Source organism: Cottoperca gobio, unplaced genomic scaffold (assembly GCF_900634415.1).
Source record: "Cottoperca gobio unplaced genomic scaffold, fCotGob3.1 fCotGob3_208arrow_ctg1, whole genome shotgun sequence".
In the NCBI taxonomy this organism is placed as follows: Eukaryota; Metazoa; Chordata; class Actinopteri; order Perciformes; family Bovichtidae; genus Cottoperca; species Cottoperca gobio.
The window spans coordinates 1-17,500 of NW_021166845.1; the positions used below are offsets into that span (position 1 = coordinate 1).

At 42.1% G+C, this 17,500-nt stretch overlaps 1 protein-coding gene across 1 annotated transcript in view; it reads left to right on the plus strand.

Moving 5' to 3' along the window:
* Window positions 1-1,003: 1,003 nt before the first annotated feature.
* smc6 (structural maintenance of chromosomes 6) overlaps window positions 1,004-17,500 on the plus strand; it is a 25,521-nt gene continuing 9,024 nt past the window's right edge. Inside the window, exons 1-16 of the mRNA XM_029426606.1 lie at window positions 1,004-1,117; window positions 1,836-1,947; window positions 4,097-4,202; window positions 4,289-4,425; window positions 6,212-6,273; window positions 6,450-6,530; window positions 6,647-6,748; window positions 7,816-7,935; window positions 8,021-8,116; window positions 9,139-9,285; window positions 9,360-9,448; window positions 9,523-9,693; window positions 10,354-10,532; window positions 14,867-15,068; window positions 15,156-15,298; window positions 17,438-17,500. The exon at window positions 17,438-17,500 is cut by the window's right edge and continues 94 nt beyond it. Coding sequence (XP_029282466.1) covers window positions 1,007-1,117; window positions 1,836-1,947; window positions 4,097-4,202; window positions 4,289-4,425; window positions 6,212-6,273; window positions 6,450-6,530; window positions 6,647-6,748; window positions 7,816-7,935; window positions 8,021-8,116; window positions 9,139-9,285; window positions 9,360-9,448; window positions 9,523-9,693; window positions 10,354-10,532; window positions 14,867-15,068; window positions 15,156-15,298; window positions 17,438-17,500 — 1,921 coding nt within the window. The 5' untranslated portion in view covers window positions 1,004-1,006. The remainder of the gene's footprint in view (window positions 1,118-1,835; window positions 1,948-4,096; window positions 4,203-4,288; window positions 4,426-6,211; window positions 6,274-6,449; window positions 6,531-6,646; window positions 6,749-7,815; window positions 7,936-8,020; window positions 8,117-9,138; window positions 9,286-9,359; window positions 9,449-9,522; window positions 9,694-10,353; window positions 10,533-14,866; window positions 15,069-15,155; window positions 15,299-17,437) is intronic.

Here is a 17,500-nt window from a genome sequence, read left to right on the forward strand (position 1 = left end):
TTTTTTTGATTGTATTATTTATGAGCTCTTCAGTATCTTCAGATATTAGCCTGCAGTACCTCGGACGCCACATTTGTGCACTTCTTTAAATAGTCTCACTGCGTTTCATGAAAGGAGGAACCTGAATAACTAATGGACAAAAATAAGACCTTTTGTGTTTGTTGTTATTTCTCTCACTTTAGCACATAAGACGTCACAAACCAGTGAAGAAGTGTTTTGGAGTTTGGTGTGGTGGTGCAGCAGCGGTGCATCATGGGAGTTTGGTGGTGCAGCAGCGGTGCACCATGGGAGTTTGGTGTGCTGGTGCATTGTGGGAGTTTGGTGGTGCAGCAGCGGTGCATCATGGGAGTTTGGTGGTGCAGCAGCGGTGCACCATGGGAGTTGGGTGTGCTGGTGCATCGTGGGAGTTTGGTGGTGCAGCAGCGGTGCCTCATGGGAGTTTGGTCGTGCAGCAGCGGTGCATCGTGGGAGTTTGGTGGTGCAGCAGCGGTGCATCATGGGAGTTTGGTGGTGCAGCAGCGGTGCATCGTGGGAGTTTGGTGGTGCAGCAGCGGTGCCTCATGGGAGTTTGGTCGTGCAGCAGCGGTGCATCGTGGGAGTTTGGTGGTGCAGCAGCGGTGCATCATGGGAGTTTGGTGGTGCAGCAGCAGTGCCTCATGGGAGTTTGGTCGTGCAGCAGCGGTGCATCGTGGGAGTTTGGTCGTGCAGCAGCGGTGCATCGTGGGAGTTTGGTGGTGCAGCAGCGGTGCATCATGGGAGTTTGGTGATGCAGCAGCGGTGCATCGTGGGAGTTTGGTGGTGCAGCAGCAGTGCCTCATGGGAGTTTGGTGGTGCAGCAGCGGTGCCTCATTGGAGTTTGGTGGTGCAGCAGCGGTGCATCATGGGAGTTTGGTGATGCAGCAGCGGTGCATCATGGGAGTTTGGTGTGGCGTCTCAGTGTGTCTCATAGTGGAGTATTAATATCTCACCTTGGTGTCTTCCTGTTTATTATATTCTCAGTTTCACGATGAGTAAGAGGAAAAGCAAAGTGATCGGCGACTTGTCGGCTGTGAAGAGTCGCAGAGTGACTGAAGACCTTCAGAGAGCGTCCTGCAGCGGCTGCACCAACTCTGCCACGGTGACACTTTACACGCAGCCCGGATCATTAAAGGAACAGTTCTGAGCTTTAGAGTGGGACTCAGTGTATCACCTGCAGTACAAAACAGAAGCTAATGTTCTGCTGTGAAGTATTTTCCGTTCTGTGCCTTGCTGTCAGACAGACCTTTGAACTGGAGCTCTTATAATAACCTTTATAATTATACTTTTTATTTATAGAGCATCCAAAGTGAATTATATGAGGAGCAAAATAGAAAAATAATAAACAAGCAATTAAGAACCAATAAAATAAACAGAACACTTAGATAAAATTAGGATATGCTTTCTGAGAAAAGTGTCTTCAACCACCAGACTCCATTGATAAAAGCAGTGATTTTACCTCTCTGAACACAGAGGTGTCTGCTATACTGCTGCCTCCATCTGTTCGTTAGTTTGTGTTATTGTGTGACTTTGGTGAATCTGAATTAACCCTTTAGAACACCAAAGTCACACATTTACACAAACTAACTAACAGATGGAGGCAGCAGTATAAGAGCAGCAGAGATAACGACTTAATGGGCTGACGCAGCAAAGTAAAGCAGAGTTAATATTCTAAAAACAGCGTATTGATTTATTTAGGTGTCTAAAATACGTCCGCAGCAGAACGTTGCTTGTGTTTTCTGCTGCAGGTGACGCACTGACATACAACCTCCCTACAAACACACACACACTGTGCTTTAACTTGTCGTCTGTGTTTCCAGGGCGACATCGGCCTCATCGAGAGCGTCACTCTGAAGAACTTCATGTGTCACCGTCTGCTCGGTCCGTTCCAGTTTGGGCCAAATGTGAATTTCATCGTCGGAAATAATGGAAGTAAGAACCGGGTTTTTTAAACTTCATGTGATTTGCTGTTTAAAAATAATAATAATTAAAAGTTTTAAACTTATTCCCTCTAAAAACTGAATTATACAGGAAATATAAAACAAGGAGTTACAAAAATAACATTATGATAATAATAAAATACTACTATTAATAATAATAATAATAATAATAATAATAATAATAATAATAAATGTAAAAATAAAATAAATAAATGTTACTACAACTTTTAAATACCTCTTACCATGTGTGTGTGTGTATATATATATATATATATATATATATATATATATATATATATATATATATATATATATATATATATATATATATATATATATATATATACAGTATATCTCAAAAGTGAGTACACCCTTTAGATTTTTGCAAATATTCTGTTATATCCTTTCAGGGGATAACATTATCCTACTGAAACTTTGATATAACTTAAAGTAGTCAGTGTGCTGCTTGAATAACAGTATAGATTTATTGTCCTTTGAAAATTACTCAGTACACAGCTGTTAATGTCTAAACAGCTGGCAACAAAAGTGAGTACACCCCATAGTGAACATGTCTAAATTGTGCCCAATGATGTTGTTTTCCCGCCCTGGTGTCATGTGACTCGTTAGTGTTACAAGGATTCAGGTGTAAATGATAAGCAGGGCTGTTAAATTTGGTGTTTTGGGCACAATTCTCTCTGAATGCTGGACAACATGGCACCTCATGGCAAGGAACTCTCTGAGCGGCTGAAAAAAAGGATTATTGCGCTTCACAAAGATGGCCTTGGCTATAAGAAGATTGCCAACACCATGAAAATGAGTTGCAGCACAGTGGCTAAGATCATACAGCGGTTTTCCAGGACAGGTTCCACTCGGAACAGGCCTCGCCAGGGTCGACCAAAGAAGTTGAGTCCACGTGCTCAGCGTCATATCCAGAGGTTGGTTTCCAAAAATAGACGTGCGAGTGCTTCCAGCATTGCTGCAGAGGTTGCAGAAGTGGGATGTCAGCCTGTCAGTGCCCAGACCATACACCGCACACTGCATCAAATCGGTTTGTATGGCCGTCGCCCCAGACAGAAGCCCCTTCTGAAACCGATGCATAAGAAAGCCCGCAAACAGTTTGCTGAAGACAATGAATCCAAGAACATGAGTTACTGGAACCATGTCCTGTGGTCTGATGAGACCAAAATAAACCTGTTTGGGTCAGATGGTGTCCGGCGTGTGTGGCGGCACCCTGGTGAGGAGTACCAAGACAAATGTGTTTTGCCTACAGTCAAGCATGGTGGTGGCAGCATCATGGTCTGGGGCTGCATGAGTGCTGCCGGCACTGGGGAGCTGCATTTCATTGAGGGACACATGAATTCCAATATATACTGTGACATCCTGCAGTAGAGCATGATCCCCTCTCTTCGGAAACTGGGCCGTAGGGCAGTTTTCCAACATGATAATGACCCTAAACACACCTCCAAGATGACAACGGCCTTGCTGAAGAAGCTGAAGGTTAAGGTGATGGACTGGCCAAGTATGTCTCCAGACCTAAACCCAATTGAGCACATGTGGGGCATCCTCAAGAGGAAGGTGGAGGAGTGCAAGGTGTCCAACATCCGTGCGCTCCGTGATGTCGTCGTGGAGGAGTGGAAGAAGATTCCAGAAGCAACCTGTGCAGCTCTGGTGAATTCCGTGCCCAGGAGGGTTAAAGCAGTGCTAGATAACAATGGTGGTCACACAAAATATTGACACTTTGGGCACAATTAGGACATGTTCACTATGGGGTGTACTCACTTTTGTTGCCAGCTGTTTAGACATTAACAGCTGTGTACTGAGTAATTTTCAAAGGACAATAAATCTATACTGTTATTCAAGCAGCACACTGACTACTTTAAGTTATATCAAAGTTTCAGTAGGATAATGTTATCCCCTGAAAGGATATAACAGAATATTTGCAAAAATCTAAAGGGTGTACTCACTTTTGAGATATACTGTATCTATCTATCTATCTATCTATCTATCTATCTATCTATCTATCTATCTATCTATCTATCTATCTATCTATCTAGATAGATAGATAGATAGATATCCATTTGAGGGAAGTATTATTTCCGTGCAGAGATTTATCAAACCCTCGTCTTCCACTTTATTCTCAGGTGGAAAGAGTGCGATCCTGACGGCTCTGATCGTCGGCCTCGGGGGAAAAGCGACCGTCACAAACAGAGCAGTGTCTCTGAAGGACTTTGTGAAGACCAGTGAGAAGTAAGAGGACGTTGAAGAGGCCGTGTGTTAGTGGGAAGTCTGTGGGCTGGTTGAGGGATACCTTCACAGTATGGTCTGCTCTCCAGCTCTGCAGAAGTGACGGTGAAGCTGAGAAACAGAGGGCCAGACGCGTATAAACGTGGCGTGTACGGAGACTGCGTCTGCGTCGAGCAGCGGATCTTCATGGATGGAAGTCGGAGCTGTAGACTGAAGAGCAGCTCAGGTGAATGATCACGAGTCTCATCCAACCTTCTGGTGAGATGAGCTGCGTCACATGACGTGTTCTCCGCGCTCACCGCGAGGTCGGGCGCCAAGCCTTGGTCAGGTGTGTTGCCATGGTTACCTCCTGTTGTTATCTCATCGGCGGCGCTCGAGGTCAAAGGAGAAATGATTTGAACTTTGAGCGCAACGACACGAGAAAACAAAGACTCACTTACTGATCATGTGAACGCCCCCCAAAGGAGGGTTAGGGTTCTTTGGTGTTTAGTGATGAATCAAAACTCTGTAAACTCTGTCACAAATTATACTTTGTCTCAGTGTTTACAGACTGTACAGGATACGACACCCTCTGTCCTTAGACCCTCTGTCCTTAGACCCTCTGTCCTCAGACCCTCTGTCATTAGACCCTCTGTCCTTAGACCCTCTGTCCTCAGACCCTCTGTCATTAGACCCTCTGTCCTTAGACCCTCTGTCCTTAGACCCTCTGTCCTTAGACCCTCTGTCCTCAGACCTTCTGTCATTAGACCCTCTGTCCTCAGACCCTCTGTCCTTACACCCTCTGTCCTTAGACCCTCTGTCCTTAGACCCTCTGTCCTCAGACCCTCTGTCCTCAGACCCTCTGTCCTCAGACCCTCTGTTGTTAGACACTCTGTCCTTAGACCCTCTGTCCTTACACCCTCTGTCCTTACACCCTCTGTCCTTAGACCCTCTGTCTTTAGACCCTCTGTCCTTACACCCTCTGTCCTTACACCCTCTGTCCTTAGACATTCTGTCCTTAGACCCTCTGTCCTTAGAACCTCTGTCCTTAGACCCTCTGTCCTTAGACCCTCTGTCTTTAGACCCTCTGTCCTTAGACACTCTGTCCTTAGACCCTCTGTCCTTAGACCCTCGCATCGCACAAGGAAAAACCTCCTAAAAGAAACCCCATAATTAAAGGGGGAACATGTAAGAAACCTCAGGGAGAGACTGAGGAGGGATCCCTCTCCCAGGACGGACAGACGTGCAGTAGATGTCGTGTGTACAGGATAAACAACATAGTACAAATACAACATTTGACAGAAATGATGTTGTGATTAAAAAGAGAAAGTTTGGATGAATCCAGGAAAATGTCAAAAAGGCTTCCCGGTGTCCAGCAGGACCAGGGCAGCAGGCGCAGCCACGATTCCTGATCCTGACGTAAACTTTATCAGTGGCAACCTGCCACATGAGAGACAGACACTCCGGGGATGATGCCCCGGATGATGAGTTAGTAACATACATTTACATAAATGCATACAGATAGAGGGAGAAGAAGAGAGGGAGGGGAGGAGAGAGGAAGAGAAGGAAGAGAGCAGGGAGGTGTCCCCCGGCAGTCTAAGCCTATAGCAGCATAACTAGGGGCTGATCCAAGGCAAACCTGAGCCAGCCCTAACTATAAGCTTTATCAAAAAGGAAAGTCTTTAGCCTACTCTTAAATGTGGAGAGTGTGTCTGCCTCCCGAACACAAACTGGAAGCTGGTTCCACATTAATAAATGTTATTAAATACACAATGGAGAATATTACTTGCAGAAGATGCAACATTATTTATTCTCTTGATGTTAAATCTAAATAGTTTTATTATTATAACTCCGAACGTGACGTGATGAGTAGATTCTGTTATAAATGTTATAATTAATTAAAACTTAAGAAGATGGAACCAGAGAACGTTTATTTTATTGAAAAATGACTCGAATAAAAAAGTATTAACTGCTTATTGCTGCTCTACAGTAATAATGTTGTTTAATGATTAATTATTATTTATTTATTTCAGGACAACTCATCTCAAACAAGAAGGAGGAGCTGACCTGCATCTTAGACCACTTTAACATCCAGGTGACGGCACAACTGAAATATTCATATTTTTAATTGTACATTTATAATTAAGATTCTTGATTTGTGCAGAGCCTTTGTTTTTATTTTATTATGCATCAAAGCAGAGTCCTTGTATTTTCCTTCTTGTTTTATCTTCCAGTAAATGCACTCGTTTTATATCTGTATGTTTCGTGCAGTTGGATAACCCCGTGTCCATCCTCAACCAGGAAATGAGTAAACAGTTCCTGCATTCAAAAAGTGAATCAGACAAATATAAGGTACAGCTTATTATTCATTCACATCAGCACTCAGAGAGGATTATATATCTTATATATATGTAATATAATGAGCTTTTCTAAAAGGTTGTATTCATGTTGAATGCTTCTGCTGCCAGTTCTTCATGAAGGCAACTCTTCTGGAGCAGATGAAGACGGATTACATCCACATCAAGAACACTAAAACTGTGACACGGCAGCAGGTGGAGAGACAAGAGGAGGTACGCTCAACACAACTTCATCTTTACTCAATATGCTTTCATTGTTACTTAAAGGGACAGTTCAGAGCTTCTAAAGGGAATATGTCCAAAGCCAGTGTATCACTTGCAGTATATGATACGTGGCATTAAATATACTATATTTATATTTATACGTGCTGCTCAGAGGGATCACACACCAGACTCCATTCACAAAAACAGTGTTTGTACTTCTGCTCATCACAACATCACGTCTTTACTCTCACAATGTTACATTTCTTTTAATGTTTCTCTCTGTGAAGCATTTAGTTCTTTGTTTTGCTAAATGCTCTTTAGGTAAAATGTTTTATTATACCGTTAATTCTAAACATAACGAACATATAACATGTTCACCTTGTGTTTGTCCTGACAGAAACAAGATGAAATGTGATTTTTATTTATTTCTCACAGCCTGTATTTAAATGTTTAAGAATTTAAATGTTTATGTATTTAAATGTTTAAGAATTTAAATGTTTAAGAATTTAAATGTTTAAGCATTTAAATGTTTATGTATTTAAATGTTTATGTATTTAAATGTTTAAGTATTTAAATGTTTATGTATTTAAATGTTTAAGAATTTAAATGTTTATGTATTTAAATGTTTAAGTATTTAAATGTTTATGTATTTAAATGTTTAAGAATTTAAATGTTTAAGTATTTAAATGTTTATGTATTTAAATGTTTAAGAATTTAAATGTTTAAGTATTTAAATGTTTAAGTATTTAAATGTTTATGTATTTAAATGTTTATGTATCTAAATGTTTATTGTCCACATGTTGCAGCTCATTTTCCCGGATGGTGTCCGACCTTCAGGGGTCACAACATGTCGGCTCTTTAAGGATTTATCCGCTATAATAAAAGCTCTTTAATATTTCCTTCCAAACTTTCCCTTTAAACTCAGAAGAAGCTTTAATTGAAGTCCTTGCACACAGACGTCAGTCCCACACGTTCTCCTGCTCTTCTTCTACACATAAACAGTTTGCTGATGAGTTTGTCTGAGTAATTTAAGCTGTGCAGAAACATCCACTCACCTGCCTCGTCTCGTTGTTCAGAGTCTGAAGGACCTGAAACACGAGTTTCTGCAGAAGAAGGAGACGTATGAGAAGCTGCCGTCCTTCAGCGACATGAAGGCGGTGTTGGAGAACCTGAAGAAAGCAATGGCGTGGTGTTTGGTAAGAGAATTAAAGTAATCATTTATTATTTCATCTAGTGTGTGTGAAGAAAGACGAGTGAAGGATTGTGGGGAATGTTTCTCAGGTCCGAGAGAAGGAGCAGTTAGTGCAGCGCCTGAAGGACGATGTTGAGAAAGAGGAGAAGAATCACAAACACCAGGACGACCTTCAGCTCTGCCAGGTGAGTTATAAAGTTATAAACCAGCTGACAGGAACATATATAACACAATTACTTTTATATTACAAGTGTTCATGTTTAAATATGTAAATGAGGCTTTATGTTATTAAAGATGTGCTGATGTGCTACATGTCCAGATATAAAGAGAAGTCTGGATGAAGCAGGTTCAAAGTGTTTCATGTTGTTCACATGTCAAAGGTTTGTACAGATTCTGGATCTGTCTTTGTATCACTCCATAAATCACTAAATCCTGTCAACACACAGAACTCTGTGCATCTCCTGCATGTAGTGAGTGTAGCGTGTATAACATGAGCTGTGAGTGACATGTGAACAAAGCCCTCTGCACAAAGCTTCAGAATATAGAGAGGAATGAAAGTGGAAAGTTTGGTGTATGTAAGTGCTACTGAAGTGGAGACTTCTGCTGAAGAGTGTGAGAAAAAGCTCCTTTAGAGAAAAGCTCCTTTAGAGATATGTATTGTAACATTCATACATGTTGTACACACTACAGGTGAACAGGGTCATACATGTTGTACACACTACAGGTGAACAGAGTCATACATGTTGTACACACTACAGGTGAACAGGGTCAAACATGTTGTACACACTACAGGTGAACAGAGTCATACATGTTGTACACACTACAGGTGAACAGGGTCAAACATGTTGTACACACTACAGGTGAACAGGGTCATACATGTTGTACACACTACAGGTGAACAGAGTCATACATGTTGTACACACTACAGGTGAACAGGGTCAAACATGTAACTAACAGATATCATGAAGCTTCCCCACTTCATGACTCACATCAACACAAGTTTATATTACAAGTGTTTAATATGTACATGAGGCGTTATGTAATGTAGCTGTTACACACACAGTTACAAACACACACTCTCATGTTCTCATGTTTCCTTTCCTCTAGTTGTTCTAGAAGATAAATAGTTTAAAGTCTCTGAAAGAAGCAACATGAATAAACATGTCTCCTGCTTTAAAGATATATTTGCTGTCCTTGTTTCACACAGACGAAGCTCACACACGCAGAGAAGAAGCTCCAGTGCATGAAAAGCCGCGTTGACGGCGTCGGACAGGAACAGGAGTCTCTATCAGAGGACAACCTGAAGTTAAAGGAGCAGATGAAGCTCATCAGCAGAGCTCACAAGGAGCAGGAGGTGCTGATTGTGAAGGATCTATATATCAAGTTGATCATTTTATATTGGTTAAAGTCACTTCATCTTTTCCGCAGCTCGTTTATTTTCGCGCTCTGAACAAACTCAAACAGTCGGAGCGGGAACAAAACCTTCTGCAGGAGAAGATCGACAAGGCAAAGACAAGGTGAGGGTTTTAAACCTGACATTCTGCTTCATACGAATACGTTCTGTTAAATGTTCTTTCTCACTGCATTTAAGTTTAAGTCTGAACAACGACGGAGAGACAGAATATGCAAAACAGCAGAAGAAGATCTGCGGCCTGACGGAGCAGCTGGTTGAGCTGGAGCACACGAGCTCGCAGCTGAACGCAGACATCAACAGCAAACATCAGGCGCTGTTCAAAGGGAGGGAGGAGCGCGACAAACTGAGGTACAACAATGTTTGGGATTATATGCTGCGAGGATGATGGGTCATTCTTAAAGGAGGGACTTTGAGTTGCAGGAGGACGAGCAGCTTTAAATCTGATCGACTTCACAATCGCTCTCCCTTAGGTCCTCAGCTGAACACCCGCCAAGCACATACATACACACAGATAATCCGTCCTGTAGAGGCAGATGATGCTGCCACAGCGCCACCTACTGGTCAAATAGCACCAAATTGGTCGTAATCAGTAAGACATCATGTCTACACATGTTCACCAAATGTGGTGGAAATAGCCCAAAGCGTTCAGGAGTTATAACATTTTATGTAATATAAGCCTCAGCTGTTGGGCTGGAACGTCACAAATCTGACAAAGTCCCTTTTTCCGGCTTTGATCCAGAGAAGTCCTGTAACGTGATTATAACTGCTCCACATATGTATTCGGAGTAGACACACTAACAGATTAGGACAGAATTCAAAATGGCGAGACAAACGGTTTACATCGACTCACAAATACAAAATAATCGCGCGTCACTAACTAAAATGACAAACACTGAGATTCTCTTGCTCAACTTGAAGTATATTTGTTCTGAAGTCATAAAGTCTGGAGGGAAACCGTCCAAACCTTCTCAGTTTCTCTGCACTGAATGTTCTGCTCGTGTCGAGTAGGTTGGAGGAAAGAAGCATCCAGGTTCTGTACGAGTCCAAAGTGCGGAGGAAGAACCAGATCGTCGCCAGTCGCTCCAACAAACTGAAGCGCTTTGGAGATCAGGTGCCTGACCTGCTGCACTCCATCTCTGAGGCGCACACCGCCGGACGCTTCCTCAAGAGACCCGTTGGACCAATAGGTGACTTTCGGTTTCCTGTCTGTTGGACTTTCTGCTTTTAGAAGAGAAGAGTTATTTAAAGAGACAGTCTGACATTCTGGAAAAATATGATTTGCTTTCTTGCTGCATTAGATGAAAATATCAATACATTTGTTTTTTTTAGTTTGTTTGCACAATTTAAAGACACTAGCTTAGCTCAGTTTTGCATAAAGACTGGAAACAGGGTGTGTGTAAGTAAACAAAAGCTGCCTTCCAAAACTCACAATTAACATCCGATCTCGTTTGTTTAATCCGTACAAACATATATATATATATATATATATATATATATATATATATATATATATATATATATATATATATATATATATATATATATAGACCTCCAAGTGTTCTTGGTGCACAATGCCAAACGTAAACAAAAAAGATGGCTGACCGTGACAAACTGTTTCTCCGGTTCATGTTCACCAGCAGCACCTCCTCCTTGTATTTATGAGACGCCATTATACATTTATATTTATATATTTAAGGCACTTTAATACGTGGAAACGTATCTAAATCCATCCATCCATCCATCGTCTACCGCTTATCCGGGATCGGGTCGCGGGGGCAGCAGCTCCAGTAAGGAACCCCAATCTTCCCTTCTCCGGGTCACATCCTCCAGCTCCGACTGGGGGATCCTGAGGCGTTCCCAGTGAGGAGATATAATCTCTCCACCGAGTCCTGGGTCTTCCCCGGGGTCTCCTCCCAGCTGGACGTGCCTGGAACACCTCCCTAGGGAGGCGCCCAGGTGGCATCCTTACTAGATGCCCGAACCACCTCAACTGGCTCCTTTCAACGTAAAGGAGCAGCGGCTCTACTCCGAGTCTCTTACGGATGGCTGAGCTTCTCACCCTATCTCTAAGGGAGATGCCACCCGTCTGAGAAAACCCATTTCGGCCGCCTGTACCCGTGATCTTGTTCTTTCGGTCATGACCCAGCCTTCATGACCATAGGTGAGGGTAGGAACGAAGATCGACCGGTATATTGAGAGCTTTGCCTTCTGGCTCAGCTCTCTTTTCGTCACAACGGTGCGGTAAAGTGACTGTAATACCGCCCCCGCTGCTCCGATTCTCCGGCCAATCTCTCACTCCATCGTCTCCTCACTCGCGAACAAGACCCCGAGGTACTTGAACTCCTTCACTTGGGGTAAAGGCTCATTCCCTACCCGGAGTAGGCAATCCACCGGTTTCCTGCTGAGAGCCATGGCCTCAGATTTTGAGGTGCTGATCCTCATCCCAACCGCTTCACACTCTGCTGCGAACGGATCCAGTGACTGTTGAAGGTCACAGACCGATGATGCTAATAAGGCCCACATCATCTGCAAAGAGCAGCGATGAGATCCTCAGGTCACCGAACTGCAACCCCTCTCCTCCACGACTACGCCTCGATATCCTATCCATGAAAATCACAAACAGGATTGGTGATAAAGCGCAGCCCTGGCGGAGGCCAACATTCACTGGGAACGAGTCCGACTTACTGCCGAGTATCCGGACACAACTCTCGCTTTGGGTGTACAGGGATTGGATGGCCCTCAGAAGTGACCCCCTCACCCCATACTCCCGCAGCACCTCCCACAGTATCACCCGGGGGACCCGGTCATACGCCTTCTCCAGATCCACAAAACACATGTAGCATGCTCCCAGGCCCCCTCCAGGATCCTTGCGAGAGTGAAGAGTTGGTCCGTTGTTCCACGACCAGGACGGAATCCGCATTGTTCCTCTTCAATCAGAGGTTCGACTACCGGCCGAACCCTCCTTTCCAGTATCTTGGAGTAGACTTTACCAGGGAGGCTGAGAAGTGTGATACCCCTTTAGTTAGCACACACTCTCTGGTCCCCCTTTTTAAATAGGGGAACCACCACACCGGTCTGCCAACCCCTAGGCACTGTCCCAGACTTCCACGCAATGTTGACGAGGCGTGTCAACTAAGACAGCCCCTCAACACCCAAAGCCTTCAGCATTTCTGGACGGATCTCATCAACCCCTGTGGCTTTGCCACTGTGGAGTTGTTTGACTACCTCAGTGACTTCCATCAGGGAAATTGACGATGATTCCCCATCAGCTTCCAGCTCTGCCTCAACCATAGAGGGCATGTTAGTCGGATTCAGAAGTTCCTCAAAGTGCTCCTTCGACTGGCCGATAACCTTCTCAGTCAAAGTCAGCAGGGTCCCACCCTTGCTGTACACAGCTTGGATGGTTCCTCGCTTCCCCCTCCTGAGGTGCCGGATGGTTTTCCAGAAGCACCTTGGTGCCGACCGAAAGTCCTTCTCCATAACTTCTCCGAACTTCTCCCACACCCGCTGCTTTGCCTCTGACACGGCAGAAGCTGCCGCCCTTCTAGTCCTTCGGTACCCTGCAACTGTTTCCGGAGTCCTCCCGGATAACATAACCCGGAAGGACTCCTTCTTCAGTCGGATGGCTTCCCTGACCACCGGAGTCCACCACGGTGTTCGAGGGTTACCGCCCCTTGAGGCACCTAAGACCTTGAAACCACAGCTCATCACCGCAGCTTCAGCAATAGAGGTTTTGAACATCGCCCACTCAGGTTCAATGCCCCCAACCTCCACAGGGATGTCTGAAAAGCTCCGCCAGAGGTGTGAGTTAAAGATCCCCAGGACAGGGGCTTCCTCCAGACGTTCCCAGTTCACCCGCACTACCCGTTTGGGTTTACCAGGTCTGTCCAGAGTCTTCCCCCACCCCTTGATCCAACTCACCACCAGATGGTGATCAGTTTGAAAGCTCCACCCCTCTCTTCACCCGAGTGTCCAAAACATGCGGCCTCAGATCAGATGATACGATTACAAAATCGATCATTGACCTTTGGCCTAGGGTGCTCTGGTACCACGTGCACTTATGAGCATCCTTATGTTCGAACATGGTGTTTGTTATGGCCATTCCATGACTAGCACAGAAGTCCAACAACAAACGACCGTTCGGGTTTAGATCAGGGAGGCCCTTCCTCCCAATCACGCCTCTCCAGGTGTCTCCATCGTTTCCCACGTGTGCGTTGAAGTCTCCCAGCAAGACTACGGAGTCCCCTACTGGAGCCCCCTGCAGGGCTCCATTCAGGGTCTCCAAGAAGGCCGAATACTCCGAACTGCGGTTTGGGGCATAGGCACAAACAACAGTCAGAGTTTTCCCCCCCATAACCCGAAGGCGTAGGGAGTTGACCCTCTCGTCCACCCGGGTAATCTCCAACGTAGCGGCGCTCAGCCGGGGACTAGTGAGTATCCCCACCCCGGCCCGACGCCTCACACCTTGGGCAACTCCGGAGAAGAATAGAGTCCAACCCCTATCTAGGAGTACGGTTCTAGAGCCAAGACTGTGTGTAGAGGTAAGCCCCACCAGATCCAACCGGTAGCGCTCCACCTCCCGCACTAGTTCCGGCTCCTTCCCCCACAGAGAGGTGACGTTCCACGTCCCCAGAGCCAGCCTCTGCTGCCCGGGTCTGGTCCGTCGAGGTCCCTGACCATCACTGCCACCCGTGTGACAGCGCACCCGACTCCAGCGGTTTTTCCCGCTGAGTGGTGGGCCCACAGTATGGATGGATGGGAGGCACCACGTAGCTTCTTCGGGCTGTGCTTGACCGGGCTCCGTGGCAAACCCGGCCACCAGGCGCTCGCTGTCGGGCCCTCCCTCTGGGCCTGGCTCCAGACGGGGGCCCCGGGCTTCCTCCGGGCAGGGTCTCTCCTTTCCTTTCCCTTTTTTTCATGAAGTCGTTTTTGAACCATTCTTAGTCTGGCCCTTCGCCTGAAACCAATTTGCCTTGGGAGACCCTACCAGGAGCACTGGGCTCCAGACAACACAGCTCTCAGGTTCATAGGGACACACAAACCTCTCCACCACGATAAGGTGATGGTTCCCAGAGAGGCTAAATGTATCTAAATATTCCAAAATAAATGTATTTTATAAATATATATAATAAATATATAAGTTTAAATATAATTTCCAGTGTTGTGACGTCAAACTGCTTCGTGAAACTTTTCTGATTCGTCTTGAACGCAGCTAAACTCAATTATTGAGCCATGCTAGCTGTTTCCCCGTGTTTGCAGTCTTTAGGCTAAGCTACGCTAACGGACTGCTTTTTCATCAGTAAAACTATCATTTAACCAGATTAATTAAATGTCCTGTTCATTAATGCTCCAAATAACTAAACTAAATAATCTGTAACGTCTTGTGGTTTGTACCTGTTTTATTATATTATATTAACTGTAGTTTTACTTTGTTTTGCACGCCGTCTGGATGCTCTACTGTAGTTTGTAAAGCCTTGTGATTGATAATGTGCTGTATACATACGTGTCGTGCTGCTCGCAGGCGCCTGCATCAGCCTGAAGGAGCCCATGCTGGCTGCAGCCGTGGAGAACTGTCTGCGCAGCTTCATGAAGGCTTTCTGCTGCGACAACTACAAGGACGAGGCGGTGCTGCAGCAGCTCATGTGTCTCCACTATCCGAGAGGAAACAGGCCGCAGATCATCGTCAGCCGGTTCTCTGACAAAGTTTACAACATCCATGGACGGTCAGCAGCAGCGTCTCACTTCTGTTGCTTTGTGTTGTCGAACTCTTTGTAGAGCTTCATCTTGTTTCCTTGTCTGCTGTTTCGTAGGAAAGCTGTTCACGCAGAGTATCCGTCTGTGCTGGATATAATCACAGCGACGAGTTCGGTCATCATCAACTGCCTGATCGACATGAGGGGCATCGAGTCCATCCTCATCATAAAGGTCGCTTTGAATTTCACTTCACTCAGGAGTGTTTGCTATTTGATGTATTTAGTTTTTATTTATTAGTTTTCATATATTTTGTTTTTTATATATTTTATTTTTCATAAATCAATTTTTTATATATATATATTTCTTTATTTTTTTAATTTTTCATATATTTAGTTTTTTATATATTTTAATTTGAGTTTTTATATATTTAGGTTTTATATATTTAGGTTTTATGTATTTAGTTTTTATATATTTAGTTTTTAAATATTTAGTTTTTATATATTTAGTTTTTATATATTTAGGTTTTATATATTTAGGTTTTATATATTTAGGTTTTATATATTTAGGTTTTATATATTTAGTTTTTATATATTTAGGTTTTATATATTTGTTTTTACATATTTAGTTTGTTATATCTTTCGTTTTTCTATCTTTACGGTTTTTATCCTCTTTCGTTTTTCTCTATTTCGGTTTTCTCTCTTTAGGTTTTCTCTCTTAGGTTTTCTCTCTTTCGTTTTCTCTCTTTCGGTTTTCTCTCTTTCGTTTTTCTATGTTAGTTTTTCTATTTAGGTTTTCTCTCTTTCGTTTTTCCCTCTTTCGTTTTCTCTGTTTCTTTTCTCTCTTTCGTTTTTCTCTTTCGTTTTCTCTCCTTTCTTTTTCTCTCTTTCGGTTTTCTCTCTTTCGTTTTTCTCTGTTCGTTTTTCTCTCTTTCGGTTTTCTTTTTCGTTTTTCTCTCTTTCTGTTTTCTCTCTTTCGTTTTTCCCTCTTCGTTTTTCTCTGTTTCGTTTTTCTCTGTTTCGTTTTTTCTCTCTTTCGTTTTTCTCTTTCGGTTTTCTCTCTTTCGTTTTTTCTCTCTTTCGTTTTCTCTCTTTCGTTTTTCCCTCTTTCGTTTTTCTCTGTTTCGTTTTTCTCTCTTTCGGTTTTCTCTCTTTCGTTTTTTCTCTTTCGGTTTTCTCTCTTTCGGTTTTCTCTCTTTCGTTTTTCTCTCTTTCGTTTTTCTCTGTTTCGTTTTTCTCTCTTTCGGTTTTCTCTCTTTCGTTTTTCTCTCTTTCGTTTTTCTCTGTTTCGTTTTTTCTCTCTTTCGTTTTCTCTCTTTCGGTTTTCTCTCTTTCGGTTTTCTCTCTTTCGTTTTTCTCTGTTTCGGTTTTCCTGTTTCGTTTTTCTCTCTTTCGTTTTCTCTGTTTCGTTTTCTCTCTTTCGGTTTTCTCTCTTTCGTTTTCTCTCTTTCGGTTTTATAATTTAGGTTTTATATATTTAGGTTTTATATATTTAGGTTTTATATATTTAGTTTTTTATATGTTAGTTTTTTATATATTAGGTTTTATATATTTAGGTTTTATATATTTAGTTTTTATATGTTTAGTTTTATATATATTTTAGGTTTTATATATTTAGGTTTTATATATTTAGGTTGTATATATTTAGTTTTTATATGTTTAGGTTTTTATATGTTTAGTTTTTTATATATTTAGTTTTATTATGTTTAGTTCTTATATATTTAGGTTTTATATATTTAGGTTTTATATATTTAGGTTTTATATATTTAGTTTTTATATATTTAGGTTTCTATATATTTAGTTTTTATATATTAGGTTTTATATATTTAGGTTTTATATATTTAGTGTTTATATATTTAGTTTTTATATGTTTAGTTTTTATATATTTAGGTTTTATATATTTATGTTTTTATATGTTTAGTTTTTATATATTTAGTTTTTATATTATTTAGTTTTTATATGTTTAGTTTTTATATATTTAGGTTTTATATATTTAGGTTTTATATGTTTAGGTTTTATATATTTAGGTTTTATATATTTAGGTTTTATATATTTAGGTTTTATATATTTAGTTTTATATGTTTAGGTTTTTAATATTTAGTTTTTATATGTTAGTTTTTATATATTTAGGTTTTTATATAGTTTAGTTTTTATATATTTAGGTTTTATATATTTAGTTTTTATATATTTAGGTTTTATATATAGTTTTTATATTTAGGTTTTATATATTTAGTTTTTATATATTTAGGTTTTATATATTAGTTTTACATATTAGTTTTTCATAAATCAATTTTTTATATTTTTGTTTTCATATATTCTTTTTTTATATATTTAGTTAGAATGTTCACATATTGAGTTGTTTAAGTTTCACATATGAAGATTTAGAAGTTGTGTTTCAGGAGAAGACAAAGCGCGGCGGGTCATGCAGCAGAGCCGACCTCCCGCTAACTGCAGGGAAGCGTTCA